The 23798-nt window shown below is 47.6% G+C and overlaps 1 protein-coding gene across 1 annotated transcript in view; it reads left to right on the top strand.

Moving 5' to 3' along the window:
• Nucleotides 1-801: 801 nt before the first annotated feature.
• Nucleotides 802-23798, top strand: part of LOC119405173 (MAM and LDL-receptor class A domain-containing protein 2) — a 56891-nt gene continuing 33894 nt past the window's right edge. The window contains exons 1-9 of the mRNA XM_037671985.2: nt 802-2002; nt 7042-7087; nt 11416-11589; nt 12083-12316; nt 15242-15423; nt 18487-18604; nt 19917-20063; nt 20770-20853; nt 23276-23463. Of these exons, the coding sequence (XP_037527913.1) occupies nt 1577-2002; nt 7042-7087; nt 11416-11589; nt 12083-12316; nt 15242-15423; nt 18487-18604; nt 19917-20063; nt 20770-20853; nt 23276-23463 (1599 nt within the window). The 5' untranslated portion in view covers nt 802-1576. The remainder of the gene's footprint in view (nt 2003-7041; nt 7088-11415; nt 11590-12082; nt 12317-15241; nt 15424-18486; nt 18605-19916; nt 20064-20769; nt 20854-23275; nt 23464-23798) is intronic.

Raw genomic sequence — 23798 nt, 5'->3', positions numbered from 1 at the left:
ACGACTTGCAGCTCACTTTAATTTTACATGTACGCTGTGAATTTTCATTGTTTAGAAAACCATTGCTTTAGAAAACATCTGGCGTCTTTCGTTAAGCAGCTGGCGTCTTTTCCTTTTGCTTTAGAAACATCTGGCGTTTTTCCGTTTTGCTTTTACAAAACATCTGGCGTCTTTCGTTGGTTTATTTCATCAATCAACGGCGTTTTGAACAAAATTTTTATTGTTTAATCACGCACAGGAGAAATCTCACCAGGCACTACCTTGGAGGTAAAGAATGGCTGCTAATGGGAATGAGAGACAGAAGAAGTCGGCTTTTAGCTACCGCTGCGAATTTTTTATTGTTCAACAACGCACAGGAAAAATCTCCCACCGGCACCACCTTGGAGGTCAAAGCGTAAGACTGGTTACGGACTACGACTACGACTACGAGGGACGAACGGGTGCCGCCTTAAGGAGCTTCGCCCCTAAAATCGAGTACTTCGAGAGTATTTCTGCTACAAAACGATACTCGTCATCTGGCTTGCTCGCGTTTCCTTCCTTGAAAACCCGGCCCTCGTCACTTTCCTATCAAGAATGCCTTGTCACGCTGACAAAGCGCTTTGTGCGCCGTTCGTGACCGGGAAGTGCAGGGACTGCGGTGATAACGCGAGGAAAGTACGCCAGATGGATGACGATTATTGATGTGTAGCAGAAATACTCCCCAAGTACTCCATTTTTTCTTAAAGCGTGCCAAACACGATAGCAAAACGCCTGTGTATACCTCTACGCAGCCAATTAAAATTAGAAACAGCTTTCGCCGCACGAACATTTCTGAAATCCTTTTATTTTACCGCTCGCTGCACAAGGCCTTGCCGATCTCAATAGAACCGAGCTCTCGGCCGCGTTTCCAGGAAGAAGCGACGCCATTGGCTGTTTCTCTCAGTCCAGGTCCGCAGAAGTGCATCATTTGTCGGTCTGCTCATACACAGCGCGCTTTCACTGGCCTCATGATTTTTGATAAGCGCCGGTGAGCCAGCCGAGGGAAAGGGGGGCAAACTACGACTGCTCCCTTTGACGCCGCCAGCGAACAACAACAAAAAAAAGATAATAAACTAACACGCGGGCGACTGTTAGAACAACGAAGCGGCGGTCGCGTTTTCATCGCAGTTCCCATTTTTTTCAGCGGGTCGCGCCTTTTGTCTCGCTCGAGGTAGCGTCCGGTCCTTTGTCCTTTTCACCGGCTTTTTCCAGCAGCCGCAAATTAGGTAGTCCTTCTGGCAGACGGGATGATGTCAGGTCGCGTCGTCTGCTCTAGATGACAGAAGGACGGACCTAGCGATCGTCTGCTTCTGGTTAAGGACTAGTCAACGCGTTAGTCCTAACTCGGCACCGATGTGCTTCCTGCAGAAGATGAAGTCTCGTTGTGCTACGACGGACAGAAGACGTTGATTCGTCGTCGTCTTTGGTGTCGTCTGTCTCGTCTCTCCTAACCCTATCGGACGAGGCTTGGCATGTCGTCCGGGATTCGCTAATTCGTCAGCGTGGTCAGTCTTGTCATTCCTGACCCTTTGAAACCAGGCTTAGCACGTCTTCGGAGATGTCGTCCGTGGTTATCTGGTTGAGCGTCTGCTACTGCGTCGTGGTCACAGCGGCCGAAGAAACCGACTGCGGTTTCGAGATGCCCGGGGATGACGTCACCCACAGGATGGGATCCGAAGGCTGGAGCTCGGTGCCGACCGTCTCGGCTGCCGTCGTGTCGACGAACAGAACTTCAAGACGCGACGACGTAGGACTACCAGTAGATCGCCGCCAAGGCGATGGCGTTTCGACGAACGTCACGAATGTCACTACAACGACCACCACCACTACGGAGTTGCCGTTTCTACTGGATGTAGCTCCGACTATCACGTCCTTACTCGAAAGGGACGAGTCTGTGGTATTGCCCGTGGCGACTACGGAAGAGTCGGCGACTTCAACTACGGAAACGCCGCTGACAGACGCAAAGCTGGAGCGGGACTTCTTGGTGAGTGTTTGAATTCGAGCACCTGAGCGTGAGCCTGACATTGCTTGGAGATAAGGAAACGCACGCGTGTGTGCGCTGATTACGTTTTATCGGTGTTAGCGACGAAGTTGTATTGCGAGATCTCGAAGCGATCAGAAAGCGGACGAAATATGACGCTAGAGCAATTCACTTTGGAATACAGACTTCTTCCAACTTTGGCAATAATGTTGATAATTAAGCGGTACCGGGCCTAGCGTGCTGTTTGTTATAACTTTTTCGTTCCGTGAAGTTCGTGGCATTGATTTATGGATAAGGGGTCATGGACGCAAAGCTCGAAAGAACGAAATGGTGTAGAAGGGGAGGCGGAAGATTTATTCGGCGGCAGAAGGTTTACCAGCGAAATTACGAAAGATCATATGATTGCCGACATTATAATATCCTGAACGTTTATTGCTTTAATATCTCGACATCGCTTCCAGTGATTTGGACTCAGGATACATAAATTTAGGCGCGCGTTAGAGAACCCCAGGGGGTCGAAACTTCCGGGGCCCTCCGTTACGGTGTGCCTCAGAATCATATCCTGGTTTTCGCACGCAAAATTCCATATAATAATATTGCTACAATTGATAATTACCAAAATGCAAAATATTGTTTGGGCCCTGTGCTAATCGTTCAGGTCGAAATCAAGACGATAATTACAGTACAAGATTGAAGAAACAAAGAAACGAAAGAATATGTTTTTAGTTAGCCGCAGCTTTTTCTTACTTTCAGCATGTCTATGAGATTACCCGCATTTTTATTCATGTGTAATCGCAAGCAAAATGCCTGAGATGATATTTAGATGCAGCTATTATTTTTGCCTTTGTAGCCTAAACGTGTCTGTTCATATCAAAAACTATGTAGCCCTGTTCAGCCAACTCAGTGATTGCAAGTTGCTTCGTTCCTTATAATACCGCGACGCAGTTCGTTTGAAAGTAGATCCTGTCGATTGCCCGTTACAAAACAGACAAAAAAAAGGGTAATTGCAAGATCACATTGCACGGGCGTGCGATCACGTTGACGTCAATTTTCTATGCAACTTCTAGTCAATTTCCTCGGTTCATCCGTATAAAAAGGCACTTTTTATTCACCACATGAATTTAGGTTTACCATCGCATTCCTCACGTCCACCTTCTTAAGTTTGAAGTTGAAGTTCTTGTTTCCATGGTGATACGTATACATATTGTGGAGGATGTGCGTCCAGTGTTGCCGCCTCGTTGGTTGCACTTGAAGCGTACATAGAACACATTCTTACTTTTTTTGCTACCGGTGAGAATCCATCAGCACATTTAAGTAAAAGTGACCATTTTCTTGGGAAAGCATTCGGAACAATAGTAAACGCTTTACATCTGAGAGGAGAAATGGCGAAAACTCCTTTATTTATATTTTATTTCAACGCAACAAAAAGAGAAAGCTCTCTCTTGAACAGCAGAATGATGATACTCCATTTCATATACCATGTGTAAACGCTACACTCTTAATCAGGTCCCGCGTAAAGTGCTAGATGTAGCCAGGAAACCGGGCATTTTCCGTCTGGTTTCCTGGATATACCCAGCACTTAACAAGGACCTTATTAAGAGTGTGTATTGAAGTTAGTGAGACTTCTTGCTGTAGATGCGTTTGCATCAAGAACTAGTCCAATGATTTTACCACCATATGATTTCTTTTCGTCTTTAGGCTGAGTTATAAATGAGGATGCTTTGTGCCTTATAAATAACCAAGCCCTTCCATACGGGTTCCATACGTTGTCCCGGGTAGCTTAGCGTCTCTGTGTAATCGCTTTTCGGTATTTCATTTTGGCGCCCGTCGCGATGCATCGCGCCCGTGCTCGTGCTCGGCTCGCACGAGCGTTTAACACGACGACAGCAAAGCGCGAGACGCGCGGACTTGCACACTTTGCTTACCGAACTTCTTGCAAAACTTCCACAGCTTTGCACCTGCTCTGTGAAACGGAGTATAGGCAGCGTATATTCGATGACTTGCTATTCTTCAGTGAGGGGGAGGGAGAGAAAGAAACTAATGTCCAAGAAGAATGTTCGATAGAAATGTGTAAAGAACCGAAATAAAACACAGGACTTGTAATTAGTAGATGTTCTCGGCGATGAGGGTACGGATATCTGGAGGATTAGCGTAAAATATTAAGCGAAAAAATTTGTCAGCATGTTACGTACAATCCCTGTGCACTTAGTCAGGAGTCTGTTGCACACATCAGAGACCAGACTTCTTGCAAGATATAACGAATCGCAGTGTGAGAGACATGCATTAAATTACCTCGTCTTTATCGGTAGATCGCACTTTCAGCACGTCGAGCACAAAGTGCTCGACGTGCTCCGTCGAGGCAGGCGCACATACCAAAGTAACCTGGATTGCAGCTGTAACAGCCCTGACGCCCGACGCTTAATCGGATAGTGGTTTGAGGTTCTGAAAGAAGCTTATTTCTGCGGTCCATATACAGGACGTTTCAGCTGACTTGCGCCAAGTATATTCTTTTACACCGAAGCTGTTGTAGCTGGCCGTAGTTTGTGCAGGCTCACCAGAAAAACTCGAGTGGGTATGCGCCACGGGAATTGGGCAAGCCCCACTATACAGAGTACAGCAGGTGCGAGCGTTAAACGAAAACGAACACGTGAAAAAGAGAGAGGGAAAGAAAGAGAGAGAGAGAGAGAAAGCGACGGAAAGAAAGAGGAAGAGATAAATAGAGAGAAATAAAGGAAACAAATACATAAAATTAAATCAGCTTATTCGCTCTAGTGATGCCAAGCCTGAAGGAAGTGCAAAGCTGGGCGGCCTTCTTTTTTAATTTGGCGCACTCTAAACAAAAGCTGGAAATTAAATTAAGCGGGCAGTTATCTTAGAATAGATGAAATGAACTTAAGTTTCTGAGCATGCATTAAAAGTTGTCTATTGAATATTTTCGTTAGACTTACTATTTTAGGGGTTAATTAAGCAATCTCCCGGCTTGTCGGAATGGCAGTTCTCTTAGCATAGATGAAATATTGGGACGTTTCAAAACAAGTTCTACAAATTTTGTATTGGATATTTCTCACTAGACTTGCGCATTAAAAAGTTAATTAAGCAATCTTTGTTATTTGCCCAGCTTGGGGGATCGGAAAAAAGATTCTGACGTGCTGCATACTGTACAAAACAATACTAGGCTAATGCGACCCGCGCCGCGCATATATTTGTTCTTTTAATAGGCGCGTGTTAGCTGAAACACTCTGTATAATGGAGCACGGCGCAGCGTCGAGGCAGTGGAAGTGGAAGAAAGGGAAGGCCGCTTTTCGAGATGCATACCCACGCAATACCGAGTGCCAGGTCAGGTTACATATCTCTCCCCATGAGCAATATCCCGATGAGTACGCGTATCTGTCGTTCGTCTTTCTTCCGTCTTTGTGTTCGCCCTGCGCTAGGCCTAATACGAATATTATCTGTGACCTTCTGTCGAGCCCTTCCCACTCGCATTAGCGAGTCGTCGTTACAAAAAAATTACACCATCTCCCGCTAAAGGGGACCATGAGGCGATGCGAAGCCGGAGCACTTGCACGATCGCGTTCCGTTGGCGTTCGTTGGGCATGCTACCGACCTCGCGTCGTGGAACGCGAAGAGGGACGCTACGCGTGTCGTATCTTCCATCTAGCCTGGCCGTTAATTCTCACAGGGCGAGCGGGCAACGCGGTCGACAGGCGGGCGAGAGGGGGGGCAGCGTAGGAGAGGAGGGAGAAGGGGAGGGGACGCGCATGCGCTCGAGCTCATCGCGGCGTTGCGCAGGAGAGAATTTCGGCATGTATAGCCCGCGTTTCAGAGGAAGAGCGGAAAGGGGGGAGAGGGTGAGTGGAGAGGGAATGTGGAGGGAGGAGGGGAGAGGGTGAGTGGAGAGGAGGTGTGTGGAGAGGGTATGCGCATGCGCAGTAAGGGTGGTCACGCCGCACACCACCACCACCACCACCACCACCGGATTGAGCTCCGCCTTAAGATACTTCGCATCTAAATAAATCGCCTAATATTAGATGCGAAGTATCTTAAGGCGGAGCTCAATCCGGTGGTGGTGTGCGGCGTGACCACCCTTACTGCGCATGCGCATACCCTCTCCACACACCTCCTCTCCACTCACCCTCTCCCCTCCTCCCTCCACATTCCCTCTCCACTCACCCTCTCCCCCCTTTCCGCTCTTCCTCTGAAACGCGGGCTATACATGCCGAAATTCTCTCCTGCGCAACGCCGCGATGAGCTCGAGCGCATGCGCGTCCCCTCCGCTTCTCTCTCCTCTCCCACGCTGCCCCCCTCTCGCCCGCCTGTCGACCGCGTTCCCCGCTCGCCCTGTGGGAATTAACGGCCAGGCTAGATGGAAGATACGACGCGCGTAGCGTCCCTCTTCGCGCTCCACGACGCGGGGTCGGTAGCATGCCCAACGAACGCCAACGGAACGCGATCGTGCAAGTGCTCCGGCTTCGCATCGCCTCATAGTCCCCTTTAGTGGGAGATGGTGTAATTTTTTTCAAGCGAAACGCTTGAGTGGCTCGTTGAGCGGCCTATTGGGTAATACACGGAAGACGATTGACGTACGTGTTGCAAAACAAAACCCCCCACGTGACTTACGTCGACGATGACTTCGTGTCGTAACGTCACCGTGTGACGTCATAATGACATCGTAGATCGCAGAAATTTAGGACATCCTTACGGCGCCATCGTGACACCGTATGACGACGCCATCACTTGGCATCGTCGCTTGGTCAAACGTGGGCCGGTCCGGGGAGCAGTGCTAACCGCGTGAGCTGCCGAAAGCTTTAGTGCAGGCAGTGAGGAACGCTGTAATCGACCGAGAGCGCCAAGATAATTTAATGCGTACCACAATGTGGCTCGTTACGCCTTGCAGGAAGTCTGGTCCCCCGGTCGTATAATAACTTCATGTGTGCAGCAACCTTCTGCCTTCAAGTGTTGCAGTGTGTAATACGCTGACGAATTGTTTTTTTTTTATGTGCACCTGTTACAAAATAAACATTTTATACTTCCTCTATTTTTAGCAAAGGGAAAAGCGGCAAGATGAAGAGGAGGAGGAGGAAGCTGAAAGTAAGCGTCTTTATTTTCAAAACTTCAAGTTTCGTTCACCATGACTTTGCATGACCACCGTGCAACACTCGTGATCTGTCGTACATGGCCGGCTGCGAATGATGCTGAGACCAGAGTTCTTCAATCATACGAGTTGCGAAACACCCATAGGCTCCGTGTATCAAAATCCGGACACGAAATTGGCCGAAATTGCGGGAGTGTGCTGATTGCCGCGTCATCTATTGACCAAAAAACAAACTAATAAACTAATAAAACTAATAACTAACGTCGCCACACGCAACGACGTTAGCGCAGCGTGTGGCGTCACGCGCGTGCGGTCTAGCCCGGCCGTGGTGGCGTTTAGCAAGTTCCGAGAAGCGCTCACAGGGGGCGGCACCGCGGCGCTTTTGTGTTTTGTATTGCCGCTCCCAGATGGCGTGACAATCTACCAACTCCTAAAGTCACTGGAACGGGAAAAGTACCGCGACCGTCGTGCGCGCCGCCATATTTGGTCCAGCGCCGCCGAAGCTGCGGCGGTGCGGTGTTGATTTCGCGTGGAGTAACGCATGTTTTACGCATTGCGTGCGATTTTGCAGCCCCGAATGAAGCATACCGTTGTTCTCTGACTGATTAGGAAAGAAATAGCGGCAATTTTCACTTGCCTACATGCGCACGCACGCGTACTAACGCGATAAAGAAATGCGAACTGCGCGGCATTTACGCGCTCGGCTGTCTGCATTTATTAAATGCGAATCATTTCTTAGCGAATTTCTGTGACTATCTATCTATCTATCTATCTATCTATCTATCTATCTATCTATCTATCTATCTATCTATCTATCTATCTATCTATCTATCTATCTATCTATCTATCTATCTATCTATCCGTCCCCGACTTTGTGCTGTCCTGGCCGCTTCGTTAATGGGAAGTGCACCAAATTTGGTATGGCATAACATGACTGTATGACAAATTTAAATTAAGGTGATAACATGAAAATAATGACATGCATGCCATGTACGGCATGATTTACATGCCACGCTCATGGTGCGCTCGCGACCGCTTCGATAGCTTGATACACAACAAAATTGGCATGGCGTTACAACGTATGACGAACATAAGTGACTGGTTATAACGTGCAAATCTTGACAGACATGCCATGTAAAACGTGATTTACACGACATGGTTTCGGGGCGCTCGCGGTCGTTTAATGAAATGCATATATACCAATTTTTTTATGACGAGCTATTTCTGTATGGCTAACGTTGGCGATAGGTGGTAACATGAAAATCATGACTTCCATGTCATGTACGGCATGACTTACTTGCCACGCTCATGCTGCGATGGCTGGTGGTTCGCTAGCTTGAAATGCACCCAAATTGGTATAGCGTGAGGTGATTATATGACGAACACGAATGACAAGTGGTAACGTGAAAATCATGACGGTATTTATGTTGGTCATACAGTCGCGTCACGCAATACCGATTTTGGTGCATATCAAACAAGCGAACTGGCCACGAGAGCATCATGGGCATGGCATGTAAATCATGCCATACATGACATGCGTGCCATTATTTTCATGTTACCACCTGTTATTAACGTTCGCATTACAGTCACGTCACGCAATACCGATTTTGGCGCATATGAAGCAAGCGAACCGGCCGCGAGTGCATCATTAGCATGGCATGTAAATCATGCGTTACATGACATGTGTACCATTATTTTCATGTTACCGCACGGCATTTATGTTCGTCATACAGTCACGTCACGCAATACCGATTTCGGGACATATCAAGCAAGCGAACCGGCCGCGACAGCATCAGCCATTATTTTCATGCTACCATCTGTTATTTGTGTTCGCCATACAGTCACGTCAGGCAGTACCAATCTGTAGCAGTCAGTTTTCATGGCGCGCTGATCATTATATGTGAGCCCAAAGGCGTCAATTTTACGCCAAACATAATAAAATGTTATTGTGCATGAACCTCCTGCGACAACCACGCGAACAAGCTGCACTAGTGCAGGGTAGGGGCCAACATTCCCCGAAACATGCGCGAATTCTCAATGAAGCGCTTACCTCACAATGCGGGTATCAGTCGTGGGAACAAAATTTTCCCGCCTAATTCTGTGCAGCCACACAGCCCGTCGTTTGACATCCTTTTTCCCGCTGGGAATGGCAAAGAGAGCCTTACCCGGGCATTCTTCGATGCCTCGATAGGCTTTCGATGAAGTCTCAAAACGATAAGGGATGTCGTAATGTTCCTATACGCTTTCCTGAGCCTATAAAAACAATCGCCCTCTAAAGCGCCGTGCGTCTGCGGCCGGGAGACACTAGCGAGGCGAGCGAGCTGGACCATTTATGTGGCGAAGCCGCCGAAAGGGCGCGGCGGCGAAGAGAAAAGGAACGCGGTACTTTTCCCGTTACAGTGACTTTACCAACTCCCGCAGAATCGGCCAATGGCATGTTCGGGTTTCGGAACGCAGTTTCGCAGGCAGTGCAGACGTGTCGCCACTGCCTATACGAAGCGCCGTGATGTGTTTCCTTACCCTACAATATTTCCTACAATATTTACTAGACGGAATTGCATCCCTGCGATCGTTCAGCCACCATGGGAATGATGGGTAGTACATGACATTGCTTATAGTCTTCGTCCTTGAGGCTTCAAACGCACTTGTGACTATGTTTATTGTGCTGTTTTGGCATTTTTTAAAGAATGGCTCGTTGAGAACTTCGTGAGATGTTTGAATTGGTGAGCCTAAAAGGGTCAAGGTAGAGAAGTTGGACGGCTGAACTCCTTTAATGATTACCAATTCGACAAATCTTAAGAGTCAAAAAGCCACACGTAGCCGGAAGAACGAAGCTTATAGGCAAATCCATGTACTATACCAATCATTCCTTGGCTGAAGCGCCATGCAATAGCTGAACTTCCGGTCACTGTCATATGTGGAAGGGGCACGTGACCTAAGCGGAAATATCGCGTATCACGTCATAACAGCGCCGAAATTTCACTGAAAGGGAAACGGTCTGAATTGCGCTCCATAAGCATCATTGCAGTCGACAGCGACCTGCCCTTCTATCAATGACGTCATATGGGACGCTTCTGCCAAGGTGACGTGACCTTCCCGCAAGTGACGGCGCCCGAAAGTTCCGCTATTGCACTGTTTAGCCTCTTCGGACGCCTTCTTCCTTTACGGGGACATTGGACCTCAGGTTCTGACGGAACACTAAGCTTTAGTAACGGCGATACACCCAGCGTTGAACTATCTGTGAATAACATGTAGCGGTTTTTTTTTTCCGCTTCCTTGGGAAGGCAACACGCCAACAGTCCGCACCACTCAATACTCCGTTTCATACATCAGGTGCAACACTGTGGAAGTTATGCACGAAGTACGGTAGGCAAAATGTGTAAGTCCGCGTATCTCGCGCTCGGGTTTCGTCGTTGTAAACGTGGACTCCGCGATTGGCTCCGGCTGCGCGATACCGGAACTTAAAGGGAGACTAAAGAATAAATGAATCGGTTTAGATTGATCAACTGTACTTTGAGAACTATAATGTCGTTAATTTCACCATCATAGGTGTATTAATAAAGTATAAAATTAAGTTTAAAGTTTCATTTTTAAAATTCGCGCCAATATCGCCACGCGTGACGCCACGGATTTCAAAGTGTACTTATCGTATTTTGGCGCCATTGGCTCAACTAAATTTCCTCAAACTTGGTATGCTAACTCTGTGGCCCCGTCAGAGGACAGTGGCGTACTTCATTTTTACCGTTTAGGAACTGCGTAGGCCCTAGTAGGCGCCGTCAAAATATGTGACGTCACGGTGAATGGGGCGGAAACTTCGTGGTGGCGTCGCCACCCACATTTTCTTTTTGCGCGATTTCTCGCTTACTAAGCTTCTTCTCGCAGCAAACGTGGTGTTTTTGGTATCGTGAAAGAGTAGTTTACTAATACGAGAAAAATCGTCTTGCTCTTTAGTGTCCCTTTGACGCGGAGGGCACGATACTAAAATAAAGAGACGCTAAGCAATCCCGAACAAGATACTGACGGCCGTATAAATAATGGGGTTTGTTTATTTCTAAGGCACAAAGCATCTTCATTCATTACTCAGTCTAAAAATGAAGAAGAAATATCACATTACGGGTGGCAAGATCATTGAACTGTGTCCTAGTGCTAACGCATCCACTGCAAGAAGTCCCGCAAGCCTCGATGGCGTTGCACCTGATGTTTAAAACGGAGTATAGGTTTCAAGCGCGACATCGTTCTCAGGTTTGAGGATGTTAGGTTGTGGAAACGCGCTGCGCCGTGCCACGTGACGTTGACCTGCGTCACTTGCCGGTGCACGACGCAGAGTTCATCGCCAAGCCCGAGCCGTGCGACTTCGGGCAAGCCGAGGAGTTGAGCCTGTGCGACTGGACGAACTACTTCAACGCGACGCCCAAGATGGCCTGGAAGCCCGGCAAGGGAGACACGGCCCTGTGGCTCGGGGGACCCAGGACAGACCACACGCTCAACACCGGAGAAGGTATCTGCTGAACAATTTCATCGGTGTTGTTCTCACTCTGCCATAGTGCTGACAGAGAGCTGAAGGCGAACTTAAACGTAACCGTATGAATATGTGCAGGGTGTCTCAGCTAACTTGCGCCTAGTATTCAAAAAGAAAACAACATATGCGCTACGCGTGTCGAATTGGCCCATCATTGTTCTGAGCCGTATGTAGGACCTCATGATATTCGCTCGAATCCGCCACGCTGGGTAATTAACAAAGATCGCTTTATTAACTTTCAAATTATTAACTCTTGCGAAAAATGTTCAATATAAAAGTTGTAACGCTTGAGGAACGTCGGATTATTTCATCCATGCTAAGATAACTGCCACTCTGCCAAGCTGGGCAGAGAAGAAAAATTGCTGCATTAATCTTTAACATTAACACGCGACATTAACATTAACACGTAACATTAACATTAACACGTAAGCACCGTGACAACAGCGTCCCGCGAAAACTGTCATTCCCGCAGGCGGCTACGTCTTCTTCGAGACGTCGTACCACGAGCGACCTAGTCCGAGCATCGTGAGTTCTGGCGACGCGGCGTCGTCCGGTGGAGGCGGCGACGCCGGCATGGCCGCCGGTGCGGGAACCGCGGACACACCGGCGCCCACGGCCTCGGCCGCAATCACCACGCGTGCGCCGGAAGTGCGCCAGTACCAGTACGAGTCCGTGGTTCTCGCCACCAGGAACATCACGCCCACGGGTGAGTACAAATTGCGTACATAGGTCGGCGAGGGTCGGCGAATTGACATGACATATTATACATTTCATCAAGCACAAAGTGTTTGCTTGGCTTTACATCTCCGTCAGGCTACTAAGACACTCTCCTTTAACTAGTATCCCTAACTCTTCCCAATCTGGGGCCCTGAAGACCTCCTGTAAGCACGCGGTGAAAAGCATTGGGGAAATCGTGTCTCGCTTCCTTACACGCTAATGACATTGCATTGATGAGTAACTCAGGAGACGAATAGCAACTCTTGATTACTGAACTGAACAAGTAAATCAGAACGGTAGGTATTAAAATAATATTCAGAAAGCTAAGGCACAGGAAGTGGTAAGTTAATACGTTTAATAAAATATTTGTGGCGCAACTGAGACAAGCAAAAAAAAAAGAGGACAGGATAGGACGCCAGACTTTTAACTCGTTTATTTTCCTCACATCACCCAAATATATATATATATATATATATATATATATATATATATATATATATATATATATATATATATATATATATAATATATATATATATATACATACATATTATATTATTATATATTATTATTATATTATTATTATTATTATTATTATTATTATTATTATTATTATTATTATTATTATTATTATTATTATTATTATTATTATTATTATTATTAAGCTATGCACCAGAGTCACACTCTGCTAAATTATACGTCTATTTAGGACAGGTAGTGACCGCCGAGCCAAACCATGAGACTGGAGTAACTAGATTAATAAGAATGGGGTGAAGCGCATTCGGCGGGCATTCTCAAATCATGAATGGCAGTTTACCACTATCACTCAAGAGGAAGGTATATGACAGCTGCATCTTACCGGTACTCACCTACGGAGCAGAAACCCGAAGGCTTACGAAGAGGCTTCAGCTTGAACTGAGGATGACGCAGCGAGCAATCGAATGGAAAACGATAAGTGTAACCTTAACGGACAAGAAGAAAGCAGAGTAGATCAGCGAACAAGCGGATGTTAAGGACATCTTGGTCGAAATCAAGAAGAAAAAATGGGCTTGGGCAGGGCATGTAGCGCGGTGAAACTGAGTGCCCCTATAGTGGAGAACCCAGCCCATATGCCTATGGAAGTGACTGGTATTTCGTAACAATGGTACATAAATTATTGCAAATTAGTTCTGCGGAAACCAGCAAGGTGGTGGAGGGGTTAAGAAAAGGAAATCGACAACCCCGTTTGTACCACGAAGCCACAAGGAAATCTATGCGCGTTGTTCCCGAATCCGCGATCCAGGGACCAGGACAAATGTTTCGGCAACTAAGAAGGTTTAAATGTAATAGCAGCGCAACAGACAAGAACTAACGTAGAAAACACACACAGCGCTGAAGAAGCTATCTTTCTGAGAAATTCATATGGATTTCCTTGTGGCTTCGTGCTACAAACGAGTGGCTATGAACTTCCCTTTCTTAATGGTACATAACCCGGTGTCTCCTTCCCGTGGAACGACTAGCGTAGATTAGAAGAGCAGCCGCGCAACTCCAGCACCGACCAATATAACGAGAGAAGAAGCCGGCAGCGGTACAACAGCACCTAAATACCTAAACGGCAACAGCGACGGACCCAGCTACGAACACGCGAACAGTGAAGGGGAAAGGTCTGCCCTACAGCTGCGCAGCGAACCGTGACAGCAGCGCCGCCGTTTGTGCAGCGGCGGGAGGCCGCGTAATCGCGTAAGCGCCGAGCGACTTCGTTACGATACCGGCTGACGCATGCACCGGAAGTGCACGGTCCACTTCCTGCTTTCATGCGAATGGATACGGGCTCACCCAATTAACTTCCGACTTGGTAATGTTCCTTTACTGGCTTTTGCTTGCAGTAGGGCTGGCTACGACGTTTTGTCCATCCTTTTTTCCTTTCTTTCATTTATTGTTGGTCAGCATTGTTACAGTCATCAGTCACTCGGTGTGGAATGCTGTTCTTTACGTCAGCTCACTGAACTGCTTAAAGGCAGCGTAATAGAGATAAGTCATTTCTTGCGGAAATACTGTATAAATTGAGACATGCTCGCAGATATCCTGCGCCATAAGACAGGATGTGCTGGCATCGCCTTGCGGGACCTTTAAGGGGACACGAAAAAAAAACTACTCTTTCATACTGAATCAGTAGTTTCTAGCGCGTCGTCCTGTGTTTCTTCGCATTTCTTTTGTGGCCGTCTTTCCGCGCTTCTTCAACTATGAATCCGAACCAACTCGCCCAACATCCTGTCGTGCAGTAGTTAGTAAGTAGTTAGTAAATTAAAAGCCCATTTATGTCCTGCAGCGGACGTAAACGGCGTACATTGCAATTAAATTTTCAAATCATAAGCGTTTATACGTGTACGTTCGCGTCGTGCCCCCATGTTCATGCTGGTAGTAGTAGTTCGCTGACATAACGTACAAACTATCTCTTTCAAGCGTTAACAACATTTTAGTAGCGTTACCCTTTCGTCCACTTTTATATCACCCTTTAAAATTCGTTATAGGACAATACTGCTGACTCCGGCGGGAGCTGCTCCTCAGTGGGTACCCATGATTTGACTATATATAGTGATCTCATAAACGCAAATACAAAGTGATCTCATAAAACGCAAATACACTTACTTTGTAATTTAGAGTTTGTTCCCTTTCCCTGTTTCCTCAGCGATGGCAGTCAGCCTGACACTTTTCCTATAAACATGACGGCCTTTCCTTGCTTTTTTTTTCTCTCTCTCTCAGTGGGTGTAGTTAAATTAAAGACTGCAGTTAACTTCCACTGTGCAATTCCTTGGCTTCATTATCTGTTGGGTTTATGTGATGACTCAATTAGAATGTGTGCATTTGCTCTTCTAATATTTCGTGTAATTTCAGAAGAGCGTGATTGGTCCTTGTCTACTCGTCTCACCACCAGGTCCTATGGGCTTCTGCGTGAGCTTCTTCTACGCCCTGGAAGGGCTGAGCGTCGACCGCCTCAAGGTGGTCATCATGGACGCCGAGACGCAGGACAACATCACCGTCTGGGAGAGCCAGGACAACTACGACGGACGATGGACCAAGGGCGAGGTGGCATACACCTACGGCGACGTCCATCAGGTATACCTGCATCCTCGGGGTACACATTGCGTCCGAGCCGTGCTACCAACTAGGGCTGCAGAAAGAGCGTCTTTTCCTCTCCTGAACCTCTACTCCTTCTGAACGTCTGAAAGGGCACCAAATGCTTTATGTGGTTACTAACGCTTGGGGGTAATCGCGCTTTTTTAACGTACAGGAACTGACTGAATACACCACAATTCAGTCAGTTCCTGTACGTTAAAAAAGCGCGATTACCTTCAAGATTTACAACCAACTAGCCCCTATAGCTGCTGTTATTAACGCGATAGCGTTAAAGAGCTCGTGTCGCAGAAATTCCGGTGTCGCCGTCGGCATCGTTGCTGGTGAGCGGAAAATCCGCAATTTTCATGAGCGAAAATTCGAAATAGATGCAAATAAACAAATTATAAACATGTTTGGTCCGGGTGAGAATCGAACCCAGGCATTCTGCGTGGTAAGCAGGTCCACCTCGAGCCACCCCAGTGCTTGAAACTGCTTCGTAAACAAAAAGAAACGCTATAAGAATGTCATTTGGAGGGTGGAGTCTCCTTAACGCATGTAATATTGCGTGAAAGAATCGTAGAATCGCATCAGGTGTCAATGTGAATTGCGCAACGAGTGGGCGGTTTAAAGCTGCCCACCAATTACAGTGTGCAACTGCGCGTGGAGCCTTATACGGACGCGTATTGGGCACTTCGCCACTGTACTTGCAGTAGGCATTCTAGAATAGTTCTAAACGGGCAATGTTACGCGCACAAATGTTCCTTTCCTTGCACATAATTGCATAAAGTTCACCGCACACCTATATGACGTCACGTCCTTACTTCGTCCTTCGGTGTTTTTGTAGCGTTAGCTACACTGGCCTAGCCGAGCCAGTTTCGCGTGGCTCCTCAAGAGCCATGCTGCGCATGCGCGAGGATCAGTGACGTCACACAGCTGGCGCGTCGGAGCCGGCACCTCCCGCGCACTCTGCCGCTGCCGCGCGCGACTCGCTGCCGCCGGTCTGCGCTTTCCAGAGGAGGGACGTCGTAGCCGAGGTAGACGTACTTGCGCCGGCGCGCGCGCAGCTATTCGCCTTCGCTGTGCAGTCGCCGTGCAGTCGCCAGTCAGAGCCGCTTGATAGCGCCTCTGACTGGCGTTTGCCAGTGTGGTTTAGCCATGGAGAAGGAGAGCGCAAATGCTGCTCAACGGCGCAGAAGAGCGGAGAAGCTTAACTCATCGGATCCCGAAGTAGTTGCCTGGGAAAATAAATATACATGTGCCACATAATACGGATACCGCGTGTGTGTCACTGGAGCAGCAGTAAGCATGATAACCAAGCTAATCCTAGACAATCAGGAAAGCTACGAACAATCAGATGAACATTTGCTAACTCTACGTTATCCTGGCATAGCCGACCTAAACCACTGCAACATTTTTTACAGCGAAAGCTGTTATGAGATCATTTCACCGGCCGTTTTTGGCGCCGTAGTTGTCCGCCGCCGCCGCCGCCGCCGCCGCCGCCGCCGCCGCCGCTGCTGCCGCCGCCGCCGCCGGTGTCCGTAACCAGTATCGCTCGAAATAAGAAAAAAAAACGAAAATAAGAAAAAAATTCCAGGATGGAACGAGGTTCGAACCTGGGCCCTCTGCGTGGGAGCCCAGTATTCAACCTCTGAGCCATGCCGGTGCTTGAAACTGCTTTGCAAAAAGGTCCTATACAGGCTTCATGTCGGGAAGGAACCACATTAGCATATGCAATATAGCGTGGTAGAAGAGTAAAATAAGCACCAAGCGTCGCACAACGCGAATTCTGTAACCAGGCGTCACACAATGCCAATTGCGCAACGAGTAGGTTGTTGAATGCTTCCAACCCATTACAAAGGACTCTGCCATAATTCTTCATCGTCATCAGGCACAGCATCAACAAAGTGCGCATAATGCCTTACATGCGTATAGCAGGTATCAACGCTCTCCGTAGAATGACGAAAAATGGCACAGTGCCTGCTGCCCTACTTCTAAAAAATTACAATGATTTATAGCGTAGTGGGTTCCTCGCAAGTGCACTTGTATTGGTTGCCAAGGAATTCCCATAAGCGCATGATCCATTTCCTTGTGGTCTCAGTAAAGTCCTTCGCCCCCCCCCTCCGTCTCTCTCTCTCACGTCAACCTATGTTATACAGCATGACGGGAGAGGGAAATAACGACCGGGCGTCGCCCACTGCAAATTACATAACTGGTGGGCCGTTTAATGATTCCAACCCATTACCAAGGGCTGAGCCTTAATTCTTCATCGTCATCAGTCGTCGCGTCAACAAAGTGCACATAATGCCTTACCGACGTGTAGCTGGTGCCTCGCTTCTCCGCAGAATGACGAATAATGGCTGAGTAGGTGCTTCCCAACTTCACAAAAATTGTGATTTATGGCGTAGTGGGTACCTTTCTAGTGTACTTGTATTGTAGCCCCAAGAGAGCTTAACGGGCTCTAGAAACGCCGCTCTTCCAGCTTTCGCTGTGACTGTGCTGCGGTTTCAGCGCAGGCCTGGCGTTTTTTTTTCTTTCGTTAAAAGGGCCCCTCACCACTCCCCAGTTCAAAAGACGAGGGAATGGTTTCTTTCTCGCTTCATTACCCTTCCTGCAGGCGATATCTCCTCCTCGCCACTTATTTCTTAAAAGTGCGTGTACAATGCCAGCACCAGGCGCGGAGCCTATCAGGATTTCAAGCTGTTATCTCCGCTCGCGCAGTCGAAAACACACAAAATGAAGTGAAATAAGTTGATCGCTCACGATAGTCGTGCGAGACAAGGAGGAATGGGTGGGCGGCTGCGTGACAAAGGAGTGTAGGAGACAATTCACAACTCTGATATTTCGCGCACATGGGACCAATCGAGAGTATGTACCGTAATGACGTCACGTGGACCACCGTTCTTGCGTCACGAAGTGGGCCATAAAGACGAGAAACGCCAGGAGAGAATTACACGTTCTTCTTTTTTTTTGTATTTTCAGAGGCTGGTTAGGGGTACTTTAATGTCTCGTGCAATGGAGTATCACCTAGTTCAAACACTCACGTTAATAAATCACGTGATCCAGGTGTGGTTCGAGGCGGTGCCCAAGCAGCGCGGGGACCCTGCGCGCAAGTTCCGAGGCTACATTGCCCTGGACGACATCCTCTTCGACCGCATGGAAGAGGCCGGGGACAACTGCCTCGGTGCGTTGCTTGGCCTGTTTGTTTGTTTGTTCGTACTTAGCCCTAAGTGTATTTTAAGGCGAAAGTCTAAAGGCCTGCCCACACGCACGCGTTGCAGCGCGTCAGCGCGTGGCGTGTAGACTCGGCGCCGCGCCCTCTCCTTATGAAGGGAGAAGGTGAGTAGCTGCACGAGGCTGCGCGCCCTTTCTCTACAAAGTGAGAGGGCGCGACGCCGTGTCTACAAGCCGCGCGCTGACGCGCTGCAACGCGTGCGTGTGGTCAGGCCTTTAGATGCCTCGTCAAATGCGAATAGTGGCCGTCGTCGGCGTCAACACGGATGATGCAAAAGAAAAACATCACATGACATCGCCGCTTCGTCAAAGGTGCGCCGATCACGGAGGCAGTGCAAAACCAGGTGAGGTGCGGAAAGCTTTCAGAGGGAGGCGGGGGAGGATCAATACATTGAGTGAGAAAAAAAAGAAGATGGCTTTCGCCTTCGGGTCACCTTAGGCGAATACATAAGGCACCCTGTGTGTTTTTTTTTCTTTTTTTATTTAAATGTCAGAATTTTGGAACGTATATAGGCTGCGTTAGAGCCGACTATCGATCCCAACACCATGAACTTGATATAAAATTAACAAACAAGAAAAGAAAAAGTGACGCGGTCCCTTATGCATTCACCTAAGATGATTCGCAGTAGAAAGCCATCTCCTTTTTGTTCTCAGCCGATTGCATTGATCCTCCCCATACGAACCAAGAGAATTCCAAAGTAAAGCGATCCTAATGCAAGTCTTATGGGTCTGAGAGTGTCACTCGCACTGGCTGTGTTGGTGAACTTGTGATTAAGCCATTTGCTTTTTCTTTCTTTTTTTTCTCAGTCGATGTATTGATCCTTGCCTCCCCTCCACCGATAGCTTTCTCCACCAAAGCTAATTCTGCGTTCCCCCAGAATCCATCCACATTTTACCAAGCGACGAGTTCGTGCATGCAATGACGTCTTCATGTGAAGCCCTTTCGTTACATCATCATGGCGTCACAAATATGGGCAATCTGTGACGACACTGATGGCGTCATATTACGTTGAGTTCATGTAATGGCACACTGACGCACGAGCTTTTGGTACACCGTTGGCGCGCATATATTCACTTGATTATCACTTGAATCTTGACCTACCTTTATTAGTTTTTTTCAAGTTCACCTGTAGTGTCGCCAGGTCTCGCCAAATGTGATTTTTTTCCCTCGTGAGACGCATAAGTCTTTCAACTTTTCCTTTCGCAGAATATATTGGGTGAACACGTTCACCATTGCACGTGCGTCTCTCCCTTCTGTACAGGTCACTGCACTTTCGAAGGCGGCTACTGCGGCTGGCAGAACGCCGACACGGACGACGACTTCAACTGGGAACAGGGACGGGGCAGCCAGAGCTTCCTCACCGGACCATCCAGGGACTACAGCTCGTTCGGAAAGGACGAGATGACCGGTCAGTCCCTCCATGCTGTGACTTGTCCTCGTCAGCTCAAATTGACCCAGGCGACCGCTGTCTATGCGGCCTCTTAAATTGGTCCTAAACGTCGCCATTGCTGACTTTGACAACATGGCGGCCAGTGACGACGTCCGGGATAGTATTGATACACCCTGGTCGAAGGTGTACCTCTTTCACTTTTTGAGACGCAGTGAATATACGCGTCACGTATGGATCAATCTTGACCACCTGTTGTTCCTGAACGCGCTGATATATCTAAGTGCTCAGGTGTTTTCGCGTTTTGCCGCCATCTAAGCGCGGCCGCCGTGGCCGGCAATCGCACCCGCGTCATCGCATTAGCAGCGCAACGCCTCAGCCGCTTGGAAAAAACGGCTAATAAATTATCGAACTCCTAAATTTATTAATGGGATGTCTCCATCCTTTATTCAACCCGCTAGTTAACTAAGCCAATGTTTGGCTTAACGGTAGTTGTAAATCATGTCGTGGTTTTAGGACGTAAGGTCCCAGCAATTATTATTATTATTATTATTATTATTATTATTATTATTATTATTATTATTATTATTATTATTATTATTATTATTATTATTATTATTATTTAGGGTAGTCATACTTGAAGGTAGTAATAGGCGCTTAAGACAGCGCTATGCTTAATGGCTGTGCATATACATTGTCGCATTCATCCAAATTCCATGTCATGCAGGCGGATACATATTCATCGATTCGACCTTCCCCAGAAGACCCTTGGACCGGGCGAGGCTGATCAGCCCAACCTTGAAGGCGACGGGTAAGCCAGCTTTTCAAAAATCTGCATGCCGAAGTTGAAAGCCTTTAAAGGGACACTAAAGTGGAACGTTGGATCAGTTTGTACAGACAAATTATTCTATCGGAGCTATATTGTCAATAATTTCGCAACCATCTGATAAGTACTAAAAAAGAAAGGTAAACGTTTCGTATTTCAATTTCGCGCCACACTTCACCAAGTGAACGTCAATGCGATGTCAGGAATTTTGAAGTATATTTGGTCACTTTGGCCACATTGGTTCGACGAAATTTTCTGAAACTTCCTATGGTAAGACATCGGGTCGCTCAGAACACAGTGAAAAAAAAATTCTACCGATAAGCACTTACGTAGGCAATAGCAGACGCCATCAAAATTTATGACGTCATGGCGGGCTGGTGCAGGAACTTCGAGGCGGTGTCACCGCTTGTAGGCCATTCGTAGATACACGAATTCTTCGTTTAGTTACCCTCTCAAGTTCTCAACATAAAACCCCAAGCAGATATGTGCCACGGAATTTGGACAAACCCGACAACTTACGACTGCCCACCAAAAATAAAACAAAAAAGTAAACAAACAAACAGATGTGTACGTAAATAAATAAATAGAGAACGAATAAATAAATAAATAAATAAATAACCTGCACGCTGCACTTCTGGCCCATGCAAATTGAGGTAGCCGTGCTTTTTACGGGAGCATACGTTAAATTTAGAAAGGACTTTCTGTACCTTTCATCACTATTCTGTCACCTTTGAGCCGTGTGCTACACAGCTTCACTTATCATCCACTTTGGTGAAGTGAAATGATTCATGATATTTCTTTCAACAAAAAATGTTGCAGTGGCTTAGCTCGGCTATGCCAGGATAACGTAGCGTTAGCAAAGGTTCAGCTGATTGTTCTTAGCTTTCCTGATTGGCTATGATTAGCATGATTATCATGCTTACTGCTGCTCCAATGACACACACATGGTATACGTACTATGTGGCACAGGTATATTTATTTTGCCAGGCAACTACTTCGGGATCCGACGAGTTAAGCTTCTCCGCTCTTCTGCGCCGTTGAGCAGCATTTGCGCTCTCCTTCTCCATGGCTAAACCATACTGGCAAACGCCAGTCAGAGGCGCGATCAAGCGGCTCTAGCGCAGTGTCAGACGGCGACTGCACAGCGAAGGCGAACAGCTGCGCGCGCGCCGGCGCCAGTACGTCTACCTCGGCTACGACGTCACTCCTCTGGAAAGCGCAGACCGGCGGCAGCGAGTCGCGCGCGGCAGCGGCGGAGTGCGCGGGAGGTGCCGGCTCCCATGCGCCTGCTGTGTGACATCACTGATCCTCGCGCATGCGCAGCACGGCTCTTGAGGAGCCACGCGAAACTGGCTCGGCTAGGCCAGTGTAGCTAACGCTACAAAATTTCGCGTCTCGCAAACTTTTGCTGGAGCTTGAAGAAGAGTACGTACAGTCGGCGTCAGAAGCTTAGAGACAACTACGTCTAAGAAAAATTTGAATTTCCCAGCAAATTGTGACTAAATTCGTTCAAAGAGCGCCGCACATGTTGTTAGCGCGTTAAAAAAAACATGCAGAAAATCCAAATTCAAGGCTGCCTGCCGAAGCAGTGGCATCATTCAGCTTTTTCTTGCGTCTCGTGGTCCATAAACTTCTGACGTTGACTGTACGTGTGTTGCTCTTCTTTTGTCGTTCTGTGAATTTTTTTTTATTGCGACATATACTTGCCCTTAATTAAGGCATAATATTGTGTGTGTACATATGCATATGTGTATCAGACGTGCGCCGTATAAGACTGGTGTTGTTTGCGAAGTGAACCAGTGTTTTGTGGAATCTGTTGTCATGTATCCAGCGGTCGTAACTGGTTGTGTCACTGTAGTGAAGGCCGGCTTGCAGGAGGTGAGGGGAGCGTTCCGACTGTAACCCTTGGTGTGTCCATATAAGATGGTATGGATCTGCTTCGATAACTAAACAGATCACACTTAAAATTAAAGGTTGCGCGAAAAAAAAAAAGACACGTTCACATGGAAGATACGGGGGAAGCGCAAACTCACACTTTTTTATTGATTGGTGGAACCACTGAATAAATATGGAAAAGTAACACCAAGATCACGAGTGCATAAACGAAGAGAACGTGACCTTCGTGTTACTTTTTCTATTTATTCAGCAGTTCCGCCCATGAATAAAAAGTTTGAGCTTGCGCTTGTCCCCGCACCCTTCCATGTGAATGAGACCTTTTTTCCGCAGCCTTTAAATTTAATGTACGTTTTATACATTAGGCCAAGAACGAGTTCTACTAATGTAACAGAGCGGCTACGGACACATAGCTCCTAGTGGTAAATGTGACCAGTTCCACGTTGAGAGGACAGCCAGCACCTTCCATTGAGCGAATACGCTCGTACCAACTCGCCCAAACTTTTCCGTCCAGGTGCCAACCTTCCCATGTGCATGCGATTCGCCACGCACATGTTCGGCAACGGCATCGGAACGCTTCGAGTGCTACAACACGCCGAGGGCGCCGAGACGCCACCGCGACCCATCTGGGAGATCTCCGGAGAGGCGGGCAATAGCTGGCACATGGCGCAGGTGCAAGTGGCCACCACGGAACCATTCACGGTACGCTGAACACTTCCCTCCCCCTTCTCTCTCTCTCTCTCCTCCCCATCCCTTACTCCCTTGGTCTCTTAAATGCTTAATTTCTAATAAAAAAAGTTTGTATAATTAGCCACCGCGGCTATACTCGCGGACAACTTTTGTTGGCAATGAAGCGAAGGCTACAGATCCACAATGCACGTATCCTACCGCTAATGAATGTAGTCCCACAGTTGCGTCCGTATTTTCTGCGTGAGATATATAAAATACTCCTTCATTTTCTACATGTAGCTTTTTGAGACGGAACGCAGCGCACACAAGCGAGATATCTGAAGTTCTTTTACTTTATACGTTGTCAC

The sequence above is a fragment of the Rhipicephalus sanguineus genome, chromosome 9, assembly GCF_013339695.2.
Source record: "Rhipicephalus sanguineus isolate Rsan-2018 chromosome 9, BIME_Rsan_1.4, whole genome shotgun sequence".
Taxonomy (NCBI): Eukaryota; Metazoa; Arthropoda; class Arachnida; order Ixodida; family Ixodidae; genus Rhipicephalus; species Rhipicephalus sanguineus.
This window is presented reverse-complemented; position numbering and strand designations above follow the sequence as displayed.